Below are 17330 nucleotides of genomic sequence, written 5' to 3' on the forward strand. Positions count from 1 at the left end.
AACTAATAGTCAGTTATGGATCTTGGCTGAAAGAAAAAGAAAAGAAATGATAAGTCATAAAGCAGAAGCAGGAATTGGTCTCTGAAATGAGACCCTCCCGTATCTTCTTGTAGTAAAACAAGAAAACAGTCAAGTTTTCAAAACATTGTTCCACATTAATAACTTCGGGTTTGGAAAACATTTTCAAAAGGTTTGAGGTGGGCAGTATACATCACTTACAGGTTTCAGAAGGCACAGCTTTAATTTAGAAACAGAAAGTACTTTGAGAAGAAATATTAAAATAAATTGTGAGGGCCACAATGCACATTCAGGTTCAGGTGAGTCTGCTGTTCTAGGTTCCAAGAGATGTAATTTTGCCCCCTCTTAAAAAGTCATTAAAGTCCTGGGTTTGTACGTCTGCAAACTTTAGGCAAAAGAAGGACATGAGAAGCTCTCCAACTTCACATCTTCTTACTGTGTCACTTAGTCTTGACTCCCGCGGAAACATCTGCCCCAACTATTTTGCATTTAATTTTTGAAAAATCCTCAAGTCTTATCAGGATTTGGGTTTTTCTCTTGTGCTGACTTCAACATCTGGGACTGTCCACTGTTAAGAAACCAGCACAGACTAAGAGATTAAATCAACTGATTTCTAAGCATATTTTTCTGAAACATGATGCAGTAAGAGTCTGATACTTACCGATAAGTATTCTCCTCCACAGAGTCACACCTTCTGGACAAACATAGTGAGATCCATACTCTCTGGGTAAATAAGTGTGCATCCTCATGGACCTTGGAAGACACTGAAAAGTAAATTCTTCTATTGCTTAAGTGCATGCCTTAATGCCAGTTACCCTTCCTTTTAAATACTATTGTATGGCTGGCATTCCAACTTGAATCCTCAAAAATGAAATGAGACAGTTTATAAATGAGTTCATGGTACATTTCCAAATTTCAAAAACTATTCCAATTCAAGGATGGAAAATACACTACTTCCATGTTTAAATTCACTCTTTTGTTAGCATGAATGGTGGGAGAAAGCGTTCTGTAAAACAATGTAACACAGTACTTGCAGAGGGAAATTGCTCTATTGCTCTGTCTCCAATAAACCTACATTACATGCATCAAGAAGAGATTTCTCTCTATGATACACAACATAGAAAAGCACTAAGTAAATCATTGGCTTATTTCAAAAGAGCAAATATTTAAGATTCACGCATTTGGAAACTAAACTTACTAAATCAATCTGGCAACCACATTTAGCATAAATGGTGCTGATTAAAGGAGGAAAAAAGAAGCCCTGAAATTACAAAGTATTTTTGTATATTTTTAGAAATAACATCATAAATTATTTTGAAATTAAGTAATAGGGATTTAAATATTAAAATATTGAAGATCTAGGACATTTGAAATATCTGGGTTTCTGAGGATCAGAGATGTGGGAAGCTTTAGTAACAATGACAGTGAACAGCTCTTTTTGCTATAAAATGATAACATTTATGAAAGACTTTAAAACTGGGTTAAGTATGAACAATTGGAGAATGCCAACTCTAAGGCACCTTTACCAATTAACTACCATATCTCATTCTTTTTCCTGTCACTGATTGCTTCGTTCCCCACTAAAATAAAGTGTGGGGGAAACTAGTCAACAGCACTGAAAATCAAACTCTGAGAGGGGAAATAAAGTGGAGACAGTAAACAGGAATAAAAGAGATGTGTTTTACCATTTTATAAATCTGTATTTCAGTGACTTGTAAGGTTCATGAGGAGGTACACATAAAAATGTCCCGAAGATCTCTTTCCATTAAAGAAATACCAACACCAGCAGCAACTCTCATATGACTGTGTAAATGTGCAATGGAGTATCCTGCCGTGCAAAATCATGACAACACCAAACAAATAAACACATTTCAAGATGATGATTTTGAAAATGAACTTCTAGCCAGACTTAGTCTGCCAAGTCATTTTAACATATAAGTGAGAATCACGTATTTCATGACTTCAGCTTAGCATGTAAATAAGAAGCAATTTAAAATGTTACAAAGATATGCATATCAAAGAAATATCTATCTATTGGAAATAATAGCAATAAGCAACCATTTCAAATGATCCATTGTAGCTATTTTTAATTAGTTAAATATTTTTTTAAAAAGCATAAGCTGTTTTTCTGTGGGATTGGGGAACAGTATTAGAAAGTATGGCAAATTTCTATAAGCAAGTGAAAATAGGGCTTCCTTTCTGGTCAGTCATGGTATTATATTTTTCCCTCCTATCCTAATCTTTCTCTAAAGTAGCCCAATGAAAATCTAGTTCTCATAATATAATTTTAATTTCATTTGCAGCTATTTATTAAGTACCAGAATTACATCAAGCATGCTGGGAAACTGGAGAAGAGTCAAAAGACATGGTTGCCTATTTCTGAGGGACTACTGTTGCTAGTATTTAAATATTCAACAAGTATTTATTTAGCCACATTCAGGGCACTGTGCTAGGCGCTGGAGACTTAGCACCAAATAGGACTAGCCATGTGCCTGTTACTGCGGTAATTAAAGCTGTGATAGGAGCTCAGAAGTGCAAGATGGCGCAAGAGCATCTAATGAGCGACTGATCTCTTCGAGGAGAGGGGTCATGGAGAAGTAACAATCGGCCCCTGGGAAGAGAGAGAAAGAACAGAAAAAAGTTGGCATGGAAAGGCAGGGAAGCAAGAAAATAAGGAAGAAAGAATTCTCAGCACCAAGAGGAGCAGAGCCCAGAAGCAGGTTCAGGAAGTGAAAGGAGGTCAGTGAGCCTGGAGCACCGTCAGGGAGGCGCTCCGGCTGACGGTGCAGACGGAGCCCCAATTCCCTGGGGCCTTGGGCATGTTAAGCAAGAGAATATTCACTGTAGCTATAAATGCTTTGAAATATTGCTTATTATAAAGATGAAAATGAAATCAGAAAGTAGTGAGGAGGGGTGGGGTAGGAGGGAGGAGTGGGCAAGGACCACTTGAAAAGCTATTAACCTTCCCTGTGCAAAGCTTCAGAATAGCTTGGACTAGGGTGGAGGTAGTGTGGTTGGACAGAGGTGGATGGATTCAGGAAATACGTAAGATATAAAAGAACAGGACTGTATAAGTAGTAAAAGAACAAATGGCTTCTAAGATGACTCCTAAAATCCTGGCTTGAAAACCTGGTGAATAACACTGTTACCCAGGTTTGGACAGGAGACACTGGGGGAAGCCCAGGTTAGGACAGGGGACACTGGGGGAAGCCCAGGTTAGGACAGGGGACACTGGGGAAAGCCCAGTTTCAAGAGGAGATTCAAGAAGCTCAATTTTAGACTTGTTAAGTTTGAAATGCCTTTGAGGTATCCAAGTAGAGATTACAAACAGGGGACTGTATTTACTGATCTGATACTCTGAAAAGAACTGATATAAATAAGAGAATTTATATAAAATAGATAAAATCTGTATGGATGATGCTTAAAGGCTTGGGTGACTCTTTTGACAGCCTTGCAGAGGCCCTGGGAAGCCCCTGGGATGGGAAGGTGCAACCCTGTAGCAGACTCGTCTTTGCAGGGAGAGCGGCCTGGCTGCAAGTCATCTGATACCCAAGACGCATGGAGGCTTGACTGCCAGCGCAGTTAAATGGCTGCCAGTAGACAGCATATTCCTTTCTAGAGGAAGATACCATCCTGGGCCTCAAATTATTTCTACAAGTAATTACAAGATCAAACACACAATCAATAATATTCAGGAACAGGAAGAGATATAATAACGTGAATAAGAGCCAGCATAAGCAACAGAAGATTAAAATGCACCAAAAGGAGCTACACTGGTGTTATCCAGTACATACCAGGTTCAAGATGATAGAAGATACAACTGAAAAATTCAACAGAAACTTCTAAGATATAAAAGAAAGGACATGGCAGGTTTTTTAAAGAGCTGAACAAAAACTCTACACCAGTAAAATATAATAATCAAAATCAATAATCAGAATGAATCACAAAGAGAAAAGGATGGATAGAAAACCTAGAGGATACCATGGAAAAGTCTAATGTGTATGAACTTGAAATCCTCAAAGGAGAGCAGAGAGATTAGACAGAAGCATATTTGAAAAATGCCTAAAAAGATAATGGTCATTTTTTTAGTACAGATATTCTAACACATCTATAGATTCATTTGCATTTATCTAATGACTAAGCTTGCTAAACATCTTTTCTTATGATTATTTGGCGAGCCACCAACTGTCTGTGGTGAAGAATCTGTTCAAATTTTTGCCTGTTGTTAAAAATTGGGCTTTTTCATTATTGAGTTTTGAGTTCTTAATGTATTCTGAACACATGTCCTTTACCAGATACATGATTTATAAATATTTCTCCCATTCTGTGACTTGTCTTTTCCTTCTCTTAACAGTTGTCTTCTGAAGAGTAGAAGCCAGTATTCTTTAAGCAATTTGATCGTGATGTGCTCAGGTGTGTGCGTATTTGTCCTGCTTGGGATCCTCTGGGCTTCTGGGATCTTTGTTTTGTTGTCATTCATGAATTTCAGATAAGTCTTGGCCATTATTTCATCAAACAGTTCTTTCCTGATCTCTCTTCTGAGACTCCAATTGCACATAAATCAGATCACTTTACACTGTCTCAAAGCTATTTAATGCTCTCTTCCTTTTTAAAAAAAATTATTTATTCATTTTTAGAGAGACGGGAAGGGAGGGAGAGAGAGAGAGAAACATCAACCAGTTGCCTCTCACACACCCCCAACTGGGGAGCTGGCCTGCAACCCAGGCCTGTGCCCTGACTGGGAACTGAACCAGCGACCTTTCGGTCTCATGCACGACGCCCAGTCCACTGAGCTGCACCAGTCAGGGCTCTCTTCTATTTTTTTCCTTCATTTTTTTATCTTTGTGTTTCAGTGTGGATAATTTCTACCTTCAAGTTCACTGATTCTTTCCTCAACTGTGCCCGCTGTGTCCAAACTGCAGACAGGACCATGGAAGGAATGTTTCATCTTTGATACTATCCTTTTTATTTCTATCATTTTCATTGATCATTTCATACTTTCCATCTCTGTTGAAATTCCCGATGTGTCCATGCACATGGTTCCGAAGAAGTGGGGAGCGCTGCGTCCCTCTGCCCCAGCAACAGCCGCCACTGTCTACGTTAGCGAGGGGGCCGCTCTCCAGTCTCCTGCCTACCTGCCCCCCAAGGCAGGGAGGCCTGTGGGAAACAGCGTGCAAGTGAGTGCGCTGTCCCCTCGTTTCTGAAGCTCCAGGTTATTCTAAACTGACATGCTACCCTACAGTGCACCAGCAAAAATTCATCACAATCTTAAATAATTTTTTTCTAACAACCCAATGTGGTGGCAACTTCTTCTTCCTACATCTGTTAAAGTCAGTGTCCCTGTGTCCCATCTTTCCTTAGAGGGGCTGTCGCTCTTTCTAATTCTATTTACTTGGTTGTCTTGTGACTACCTCTGATAGGCTCAAGAAAAATTATACTTGTATGGATTTCATGAATAACCCACTGTTGTTAAAACGAAAGTGGTGTGTGTATGAACATTCCTACATCCTTAGTAGGAGTGGAATTGGCTGCTTTGTATTTGAGCCCTGAATAGTCCTTAAACTCTTACAAGTTTAACTATGCATTTAAAAGAATGTTTATTGTACTTTATCTCATTTCTAGATGTTCTAATTTGAGAAAGTTTTCTAGGATATTTAGTTCATCACACTGCTAAAATGTTAGTTAATCCATAAAGTTATGTCAAACATTATAGACCTTTATTACAGTAGAGAATGTTAATAGCTTCTTTGTTTCATAATTTTGCGAGGATAGTAAAAAAAAAAATCTATTAACGATCCTTTGTATCACTCAAATGTCTGAAGTCAGAAACAACATTCAAGTAGTAACAGTGACATGGTACCATTATTACAGAAGTAAAAGAATTTTGATTTAAGAATTTCAGAAGCTCCAATTCATTTTTATTGTAAGCAGGGCAAAAGTAACAAATGACTGAATGACTAAGAAGCACACGTGAGAACACTGATCTCCACCAGAATTTATTAAAAGGCAACATCTCTGGGTCTATTAGAAATATTAGCAAGTATAACATTTTATATATGCCCCCCCAAAACTATTTACTCAGTAAATGTTTCCATTGAATTTAATTATTATTGTAAAATAATTAATGGCATTAAACTGTTCTGCCCTTAAACACAAATAGATATACATAGTACAGACATTATTTTCAAAATGCATTGTGGTCAATGTATTTTTTTTAGCTGTAAACAGTAGAAGAAAGAGTAATTTGTGTGAACTCTTCATGCTCTCTAATTCCTTCAGTTAATACTACCTCTGGTTGTTTTTTTGGGGTTTTTTTTTTTAGCGAACTAGAAAAATAGTTGTTTAATTTGACGCTTCCTAGCCCTTAAAAATCTCCCAGTAAGGTCAATTCTGACCCTGATGATTGTTTTTCATCAGCTTACATCATGGAAATTATTCCACTTTCTTCCGCTCCTTCCTTCACATCAGGCTGCCCTTAAATGCTTGGCCTGTCAATAGTGGGCTACACTCCACTGTGGGCTGTTGTGGTAGGTTGTCTGGAACATCGTGTTCTGCTTATTATATATAAATGTGTTGCTTTCACAAAACCTTTTTGCTTTTCTCAGAGCTTTTAACTTGAAAAACATCACCTACAGTGAAGAAGACTGGTACTTTTATTTATGAGCTGCAAACAAAATTAAGAAAAGCAATTTGTATCATCTATTTATGCTATTCAATTTCTTTAGTTAAAATTTTTTTCTTGGTAAACTGTAAGAATAAATCATATAATTTCATGCTTTCTAGAAATCTCCCAACAAAATATTCATAGTCAAGCACTAAATTTTTTAGGTCTAGATTTCCTCAACTGTAAAATAAGAATAAATACATTGCGTGGAACTGTTAGAAGAAGTTTAAAAGGATGTGTCCAGAGCACAGCCCCTGGCCCAAGGGAACTGTTCCTCATGTTATTCTCATTTATCCACATACGTGTGCCACTCAGAATAGGACATAAAGGGTAAGTAAAGTTCAGCTTTTTATTCACGAATATCTTTATTTACACAGTAATGACTTTCTATAAAAATTTGAAAAGAAGACATTTTAAAAAAATATCTGTATCATCAGTAGATATAGAGGACTCTAATAAAAAATCACATTTGAAGAAACCTATGTAATTTTTTCCTATTATTCCCATACATGAAAGTAAAGTAATACAACATTAATAAAAGTAGACATAATGAATCTTTTAAGAATTAGAAGATTGGTAGACCATATCTACTAATCTCGAATGGTCAAATCTCATATTGGTTGCTTAAGTCTTTGCTGTCCTTTCCCTATTGTGTGTCTCTCTCTCACTCGCCCGATCAGCATTATATCACTCCACTGATACCTTGTTTCTACTTCGGGTCCTGGAATGCCATCGGGGGCTCAGGCCACTGTGCTCTCGGTCTCAGGTAGGCACATTGCCTCAGAATATGCAGTTTAATTAATGCTCATTTTTATATTATTTTTGAGTGCCTGCTATTTGCCAAACACTGTTCTAGTTCTGAAGATACCATGAGGTAAACCAAACTGACAAAGAGTCTGCCCTTCCGCGGGACAGAAAACACAATGGTAGGGGGGAGGTGAGAACGCTAGACGGGCTCATTTGAGGGCATGACAAAAAGTTTCATTCTGCCTGAAATGGAAAGCTGCTTAGTAAACTGCCAGAAACTGAGTGGCCTATAACAGCAGAAATTTATTCTCCCAAGTTCTAGATGCCATAAGTCTAAACTGGCATCACTCAGCCAAAACCAAAGTGCCAGCAAGGCCACACCCGCTGCAGAGATACCAGGGCAGAGCCTGTTCTTTGCCTTTCCCAGCTTCCAGCACTTGCTGGTGCATCTTGCCTTGGGCTGCGCCGCTGCAGTCCCTGCCTTGTCTTCCCACGGCCTCCTCCTCTGTGCCCGTTCAACCTGCTTCTGCTCTCCCCTTACAAGGATGCTTGGCATTTAGGGCCTGCCCACGTAGTCTAGGGTAACCTCTTTGTCTCCAAATCCCTAACCACTTTTTCCAAATAAGGTAATGTTTGTAGCTTCCAGGGATTAGGACCGGATATTTTAGGGAGCCCACACACGATCCTGCCTCCCACGTCACTTAAGCAATTCACGTGAAGGAGATATGATTGATGCTTTTCAAAGATCTCTCTGAAGAGAAAACACATTAACTATGTGAGATGATAGAAGATTAATTAATTGTCGTAATCATTTGACAGTGTTTACATATATTAAATTATGGTGTACACTTTAAATATATAAAATTTTATTTGTCAAACAATTGTAGATTGTTGCCATACAAACAAGTTAGTAAATAAATAAATGAGCTCTCTGGCACAGAGGGCTCTAGGGGCAAAATAGAAGCAACAGGTCCAGTGAGGAGGCTCTTGTAGTAACCAGACGAGATGACCAGGCTTGAGAAGTAAAATTACATATTATAAGTCTGAAACCGCCATGACTGGCCAATGAAGAGGCTGTACTGTAGTCAAGGGAAAGAACTCAGGAGTCAGACTTCCTGTTCAAACTAAGTATACACTTGTTAGCTTTATGACTTTGGGCAAGATACTCATCTAAATTGTTTCTTTCTCTATCAAGTGACCCTTATAGAACTGCTATGAGCATTCAGAGATTAAAAAATGTGTAAAATGTTTGATAAAGTACAGCACCTGACACATAGTAAGGCCTTAATAAATGTTAGCTACAGTTATCTGTTCCTGACATTGCACATTTTCTATTATGTAATTTTATGCCATATATTTTGGTTCCCAAAGTAAGTTTTAGAAAGAAAGGATTCAATAACTCAACAGGTACAAACTTTTTTTGCACTCCATTACAAGGGAGTCACCAATATTACATGGTGTAATGATGGCATTATCATTTTAAATTTTATAAAGGACTCCAGTATTTTAGAAATTTATCTGGACAATCAAATTCTTACACTTCTAGATAACTAGAAGCTCAAGTCAAATATTGAAATCTAACATCTAAGACTTCAATTTAATGTACTGTGGAAAAGAATTCAAACTTAATAAAGATCACAGAAAAAGCTTCTTTTACAAAGATACTCTACGATTAAAATCGTATAACATGGATATACTATAACAACTATATTTAAGTGTCTCCATATCTAGGAAATTTAAATTAAAGCTCAAAATATTTCCTTTCTGGATTCTTCTTTAAATTTAACCTTGAGGTGTGTGACCTAATTGCATTGTCCTCCATTGTCCACTTCAGATAATATTTTGAAAGTAAATTGTAAAAATAGTATGGTTTAGCTCAGTTCTAATCCTAACTCGGTTTCTGCCATTTTATTTTTAGCCTTAAATTCCTTCATCTCTAAAACAGTGAAAATAGCACCTTATTTATTTATTTATTTATTTATTTATTTATTTAAACCCTCACCTGAGGATATGTTTATTGATTTTAGAGAAAGAGGAAGGAAGAAAGGGAGAGAGAGAGAGAAAGAGAAGGTAAGATCTATCCGTTGCTTCCTGTACGCGTCCTGACCGGGAATCCAACCTGCACCATTTTGGCGTATGGGATGATGCTCCAACCTACTGAGTCACCCAGCCAGGGCAAAACAGCAACCTATTTCAAAAATCATTTTTCGGTTAACACTATATTGTAAGCATGAAACACAATGCAGTAAAACAAAAAATAAAATATCATTGGTGAAACTTTATCTGGTATTCTTTAAGGAAAAGGGTGAATAATAAAAGCTGCTTATACTGCTATTATAGACATGATAGGAATCATGGTAATGACTAGTTTCTTACATAAAATACTTACTGTTCATATTACTCACAGAATGATTAGTATTGGTAAGTACTCAAACCATTCTTCTCCATGGATTTAACAAACTATTAACCAAAATACTCAAAATCAGCAAACCATATGGATGTTCAAGTCTGGACTCTGCAAGTCAACTCTCACTTCCCACATCCCATCCATTAGGAAGTTCTGTTCATTCTACCTTGATAAATGTATCTCAGATAAATCCCACTACTCTCTACTGTCTCAAATCAGCTGTCCTAATCCAAGCCCCCTTCAAGTGTCACAAAGAGTAGTGCTGTGGTTTCCTAATTCTCCCACTCCAATCCACTCTCCACACAATTATCAAAATGACTAATGTAAATGGGATAAGTCACTGTCCCACTTAAAGCCTTCAGCGGCTTTCCACCACCCTAGGAAAGAACAACTCTTGCACACTCTGTCACTCGCCACCACTCCAACGTCTTTTTAAGTCACAGCCTACACCCAGATCCACTGTGTTCCAACAAAACATGCTTATTTCAATTCTACAAAGCTCTTTCATCTTAGGGGCTATCTGCTCCTCTCTCTGCCTGGACCACTCATTCCTGACCCTTCACATGTTTGCTTCCTCCTAGCCTTTCAGTTTTTAGCTCCTCAAAAAGGCTTTCCTTGACCTTCCAATGTACGGTAGGTTTCCCTGTCACTTTATCCTGATCTTCACACTCACTCACTTGTTCTATGTCTGTTTCCCCCTCTGGACTGTAATGACCTTGAGTGCAAGTTCTCTATTTTGATCACCTCTGTTTTCTCAGTACTCAGAAAAGTGCTCAGAACATGGGAGGCACTCAGTAAATATGTATGAGTGAAAACGACATTATTACTAAATACTCACTTGCATGACAAGATTTCTTTTTTATAAAATTAACTAAGAAATTACGAACAACTGTGGCAAAAGTAAATAAAGTGGCCATGTGATTTTTGTCATCATTTTATCATTTGAAAGTAACCACTCACAGAAGAAGGAAGAACTGAAGAAAGTACTAACTATAAGTACAAGTACATCTTAAAAATATCTGAATACAATGATTTAAAAATGATTCACACGTAAACAGGTTTTATATTTTGGCCCAGGGCTATTTACATATTTAGCTGTCTACATTATATAGGAAACCCTCTACAAAAATCATCAGTACTGCCTCCATAAAGTCTTACCCAGCTGCTTAATTCTTCAGCATTTTTACATAAAGTCAGAATTGCGCAATTAAGTAATCTCTGATGCCTGCTCTCCCATTGTTTCCCACAGGTTCTAGGCCTCCTGACATGGAACCTAACCTGGGGCTCCGTTGCATCTTTTTTGTGTGCTTGACAATTAACTCAAGAAATGAATGAAACCATTTCACCAAATAAAGGTTTTCTTAGTACATATTCATTAGTAAACATTTTCTTTATAGTATTGTTAACTATTCATTCAGTTTTCTATATTATGGATTAATTTTTATTACTTAAAGGTTATTAAAATCATCTTTATAAGTCAGTTATATAGTATATAATATTCTTTACACATTCTCATGAAATTAAGATTTTGGGGGGAGTTATTATTTAATAAACTTTACTGAAACTTCATTAGCAAAAAATATTTTTAAATAATTTAGAGACCTCAAGGTCACTATCTCTGTCCTTCACCTTTTTATTTTTACTTTATGAAACTTTGGACATTATCTGTGGACCAGATTTAGCCTGCTCAACACAATGTGCGTATAGCACACTCAGTGTTTTTTTAGCTTTAAATCGAATTTGCTTGTACAGAATAACTCTTAGCCAAGAGGACCTAACTACTTGCTCCCTTCCGATGTTTAACAGGCACTTGCAGGTATTACACTAACAAGCTTAAGTCAGTTAATATCCCTGAATTTGAGTGTAAAATTAAAAACCTAGACTATGTAGACTTAATTCCATTTAAATTACAGCATGAATCTGGGAAAATAGATATGAAAAAGATTGATTCACTTTTCAATCACATGCGATGTTAAAATAAACATCTCAATTCACCATTGCAACTAGAAAAAGAAAACAAAACAAAAACTTCATACTTCCTGCACAGAAGGGTGGCTACCTTGTAAAAATAACATAGTACATCCTAATCTAAATCACAGTAACTGAAAACATGCTATATGTGCCTAAAAATAAAATTCAAGGACATACTAATAATTACAGCATTTTAAACACATATTAACTTAAAAGCTATGAAAAAGTTATAACCAAACAAAAAGCCAAAGAAAAGTACACAAAACTATTAGCAAGCATAATCCCCATTAGTAGGTAAGCTCCCTAAGGACACGTAGATTGTTGTCTGTTTTGTTCATTCAAGTCCTTAAGAAGAGCACCTTGCACATAGATACAAATAACTAATAAATAAATGTATTAAATATTTAACATTATATATTAATAATCAATAAATATTAAATAGAGGAGAGAATGTTCTAGTAGATTAAATATTTTTGTTTATGGCAAGAAAACGAATTCTGAAAAATCTAGGAAGCAGTAAAATAAATACAAAACTAAAATTGTGATGGCCACAATTCAATCTTTATTTGATGATTCTTTAGACATGACACCACAGGGTTATTATTAGGAATATTAGTAAAATCGTATATTATCAATGTTGTAGAATACTATTCATATAAATTTAAGTAAATGGAACACCAAGTAAGATAGCTATGATTTGGTAAAACTATTTAAAATTTTTCTGAGCTACTAAAAAGCTAACTTCACTAAAAAGTCTTTGCTCAGAAAATGATTAAGAAATCTTTACAACTTAAGATCTGGATTTTTCCATTTCCATCAGCTAATTTCCCTAAATCTGTTCATCACAATTCATCATGTGTACCAAAATACTTCCTCCACTCAATGATTAAGTACAAAAGGTCAGCCATCAAAAGCTCCGAAATTTTGCCCTGACAATAACATGTTACTGGAAAAAACAAAACAAACAAACAAACAAAAAAAACAAAGGTAAATTGAAATCTTATTTTGCACCGACTTACTCTAACTTTTGGCAAGACTCTCCGAAGTGTTTCAGCAGGATTCTGTCGCATCAAAAATGGAAGATTTGCAATCACACTTGTTCCCTGGATATCTTGACCAGCACTTACAAAGAAAAGAAAATTTTTAAATGGGCAATTATAAGCTCAATTCCTGGTTTATGACTATAAAAGTAGAGATTAATTTGAAAAATAACTTCTTCTAATGATAAACACTGAAACTTTGAAAAAGTTTTAAACTTTAAAAATATCACTTAGATCTAAAAATAAAACCAAAACTGAAATTTCATTAGGTAAATCTTATAACAAGTGCATGAAGATATTAATTATCCTAATGCTAAAAACAAGATTATCTATAGGCATGCCTTAAGTCTAAAAGGCTTTATGATTATTATTAAATACTTACTTTAAAATTCCACTTCATTTTTTTTCCTGTGACCTGCTAATTTGCTGTACTTTATAAAAAATATAAATGGCGAATTTTCATTCTGATAGAATATTAGTAATCCTAACAGCAGGGACAGCAACAAAATCCACTACAGCGGAATCATACAACTTTCTTCTGGTGTAATGACATGACCTGCGGCCCCACACTGGCTGAATGAGTTGCCAGAAACTTCTTAAAGCAATACTCAATATTCTTAAAGGTCAGTAGGGCACATTTAAAGAGTATTTTTTGACATATTCATTAAGTCACTAAAGCTTTACCAAAATAATCTCAGTGATACTCTAGTGGTCTAAATAACTTAGAAAAAGTGATCAGCCTCTTCTGAAAAAACAGTTCTACGCAAAAAATTCTGTTTTTAAAACACAAGCTAAGCGACATAAGATATCCAAGTACTTGAAATACATATATAAAAGATACTAGTAAATGTACCAGTGGTATGCTGATACCAATTTAAATGCTAATTGCTGATGCCATATTTATCTTCATTAAAATAATTTCATTTAGTTCTTCAAATAGAACTACTGGTATTATATGTATGTAAGACTTTAATATGATTTTTAAAGTTTTTTTAGTATTGTTTTTATTTGCTTCAGCTCTATAAGTTCTGTTAGTAAGAAACGTATTCTGATTCTCAACAAAGCTGCCCTACTGTGAAGACAGGTGTTTTCCTTGTTGTAAGGTAGGCTGTGAACTACAGGCCAGAACAACATTCCACTACCATCACCACTCTCGAAGTGAATACTTTAAAAGACAAAATCAAGAAGGAGAGGGACTGAAGTAACGGACACATGCCAAGACGGGGAGAAGAGCAAGAAAAGGAAATTAAAGTGGGATGTAAAATGACTACTGGCCGTGGGTTGAACGGTGCCCCCGCCACTCCATAAAATATGTCCACGCCCTAAGCCTAGAGCCTGTGCTGTTATCTTAATTTGAAAAAAGGAGCTTGAGATGAAGAGATCATTCTGGATTATCCAGGCAGCCTGTAAACCCAGTGACAAGTGTCCTTAAAGGAGACACTCAGAGGAGCCGACGGACAGAGCAGAAGGCACTCTGACCACAGTGCAGACCTGGAGCGACGCCGCCCCCAGTCAGAACGCTGACCGCGGGCAGAGGCAGGAGGAGCCCAGGACGAGATGCTCCATGACAGCGCTGCTGACAACTTGATGTTGACTCAGTGACACTGATTTCAGAATTCCGCCCTCCAAAACTGAGAGAGAATACATTTCGGTTGTTTGAAGCCATGCGGTTTATGGTAATCTGCTATAGCAGCCACAGAAAACAAATACACTACTAAGAAACTGAAAGAGAAGTATCTGCAAAAGTAATGTTTCATATGGCAATTTCGGGTCCAGAGCAGAGGTTCAGTAAATGTCTCTCAAAAGGGTGAACGAATGGATGACTCACTGGGTGAATTTGTTACCTTGGTACTTAACTAGTTATTGATGGGACAGGAGAGCAGCCGGCAACACTGAGTTTAATAAACGGGGAAGCATACGCCTGTCTGCTGCACCGGGAAGCTGTGCCTCCCACACTCCAGGCGCCCGCAGCCCCGCTCCACCAAGGGGGGCAACGCCTAGCGGGTGACAGAATTCACCACACAAATGCTGAAATTAAAACTATGCTATTTACAAGAACTCAAAAAAATGGAATATTAACAAAGAACAGGCTTCATATGCTGAAAACTACACAATGTTAATTTTTTAAAAATCAAAGGAGAGAGAAATAATTAGAGAGACCTATTACAGCCATAGGGTGGGAAACTCAGCATAGTGAAGATAGTGACGATGTCAGCTCTCCCACATCAGTGCGTGGGTCCAACACAACTGTTATCAAAATCCCAAGATTTTAAAAGACAAAATCTATGTGGAAAGCAACAAAACTAGGACTGCTAAAACAATTCTTAAACGAATCTGTCTACTCAATTTTAAGACATTTTATAGCTACTGTAACCAAGAGTGCATGGTATTGGCAGAGGGACAGACATTTAAATCAATGGAACAGAAGAGAGAACCCAGAAACAGACCTCCACAAACACGCCCAACTGATATTTGACAGAGTTGGAAAGGCAATTCACGGAAGCAAAGATAGCCTTTTCAGTGGACGGTGCTGGAGCAACTGGACAGCCACGGCCAAAAAACAAACAAAAAACCTTGACCTGAGCCTCAATTAACTCAAAATGAGTCACAGAGTTAATGTTTTACTGAAATGTAAAACTATAAAATTTTTGGAAAAAAACATAAGAAAAAATCTTCTAGGTTTTAGGGCTAGGCAAGGAGTTCTTAAACTTGATAACAGAAGCATGAGGAACAGAAAAAACTGATAAATTGGACTTCATTAAAATTAAAAACTTTTGCTTTGGCAAGACTGTTAAGAGGATGAAAAAACAAGCCACATACTGGGAGAAAATGTTTGCAAACCACATGTTTGACAAAGGACTAGTATTTAGAATATTTTTTTAAAACTCAATAGTAAAAACGCATGCAATCCAGTTAGAAAATGGGCAAAGCATATTTTACCTCAGATGATATACACTGTAAATAAGCACATGAAAAGATGTCCAACATCATTAACCATTAGGTAAATGTGAAGTAAAACCACAATGAAATATCGCTACATACTTACCAGAATGGTTAAAATAAAAAATGAAAATACCATCAAATGTGAAGAAACTAGATCACTCATTCATTACTGGTGGAAACGAAGGCTGCGACAGCCACTCTAGAAAACAATTCGGCAGTTTCTTTAAAAACTAAACATGGCAGCAACATACAACCAAGAAATTGCACGCTTGGACATTTATCCCAAAGAAATTAAAGCTTACATTCATGTACAAAGCAATGGATAAATGTTTATAGCAGATTTATTTGAACAAAAAAAATTATAAACAACCTATCTACCTTAAGTGGGGAAATGGTTAAACACACTGTGGCACATCCATACCGTGGAATGCTACTCAGCAATAAAAAGGAACAGAGTATCGACAGATGCAACCGCCTGATGAATCTCTAAAGAAGTGCACTGAGTGAAAAAAGTCAAGTGCAAAAGGTTACACATTTTATGATTCCATTTACACAGTCTGGGGCAAAAGAAGGTTTACAGTAGTTTGTATGGAAAATAATACAATAATTAATAAATAACAATATAAGAATAAACTGCATTTCATGTACTCACAACTGTAAACCTAGTTTTGCCCCACCCTGTGTAACATTCTTGAAATGGCAAAATTATACAAATGGAGAAGGGAGTGATTTCCAGAGGTTAAGATGGGTGTGGGTGAGGGAGAAGAGGAACAGACATGACCACAGCGGTGTAACCTGGGTGGTGAAAATCTTAACTGTACTGATTGCATCAATGTCAATAAACTGGTTGTGATATTGTACTATAGTTTTTCAAAAATTTACTATAGGGGGAAACTGGGTAAAGAGAACATGGTATCTGTAAGAGGGCAGACCCAGAACAACCGGAATTATCTTCTGGAGGGCGGGCCCCTGTAGCACGGGCTTCCCCCGCTAGGTGAGTGTTCTAGGAGCCCGTCTGTGTCGGTGCACCAGCCGGTGGTGTTGTGAGAGGCCGTGTTCAGCTTCAGGTAAAGGTCACCTATGAAAAACTTAGAGCTAACATCATACTTGATGGTGAAAGAGTGAATATTTTTCTCCCTAATCATGAACAAGGCAACGATGTTCACTGTTACCACATATACTCAAACAAACTAAACAAGCAGAACAGAAACTGACTCACAGCGAGAACGTTTGACAGCTGCCAGAGGGGACTCGGCGAAAGAGGTGAAATGATTAAGAAGTACAAATTGGTGGTTACAACTTGTCAGGGATATGAGTACAGCATAGGGAATACAGTCAATAACATTGTAATAACTATGTATAGTGCCAGATGGGTACTGGCAGTATCAGGGGATCATTTTGTAAAGTATCTCTAATCACTATGCTATATACCTGAAACCAATATAAAATAATATTGCAAATAAACTATAATTGAAAAATAAAAATGTTTTAAATCTAAATTGAATTAGTATAATTAATTTATGTCTGACCCTTCTCCCAC

At 36.9% G+C, this 17330-nt stretch overlaps 1 protein-coding gene across 4 annotated transcripts in view; it reads right to left on the bottom strand.

The window, feature by feature from the left end:
- The window catches only part of PPP4R4 (protein phosphatase 4 regulatory subunit 4), a 77704-nt gene that overhangs the window by 39944 nt on the left and 20430 nt on the right, over positions 1-17330 (bottom strand). For 3 of the 4 annotated variants that reach the window (XM_054567088.1, XM_054567089.1, XM_054567090.1), the window contains one exon: positions 12827-12929. In XM_054567088.1, the coding sequence (XP_054423063.1) occupies positions 12827-12929 (103 nt within the window). Of the gene's footprint in view, positions 1-12826; positions 12930-13229; positions 13279-17330 lie in introns of all 4 variants that reach the window. The other variant, XM_054567091.1, reaches the window with a different exon arrangement.

The sequence above is a fragment of the Pteronotus mesoamericanus genome, unplaced genomic scaffold (genome assembly GCF_021234165.1).
Source record: "Pteronotus mesoamericanus isolate MK-2021 breed Mesoamerican mustached bat unplaced genomic scaffold, CSHL_Meso_final contig_182, whole genome shotgun sequence".
In the NCBI taxonomy this organism is placed as follows: domain Eukaryota; kingdom Metazoa; phylum Chordata; class Mammalia; order Chiroptera; family Mormoopidae; genus Pteronotus; species Pteronotus mesoamericanus.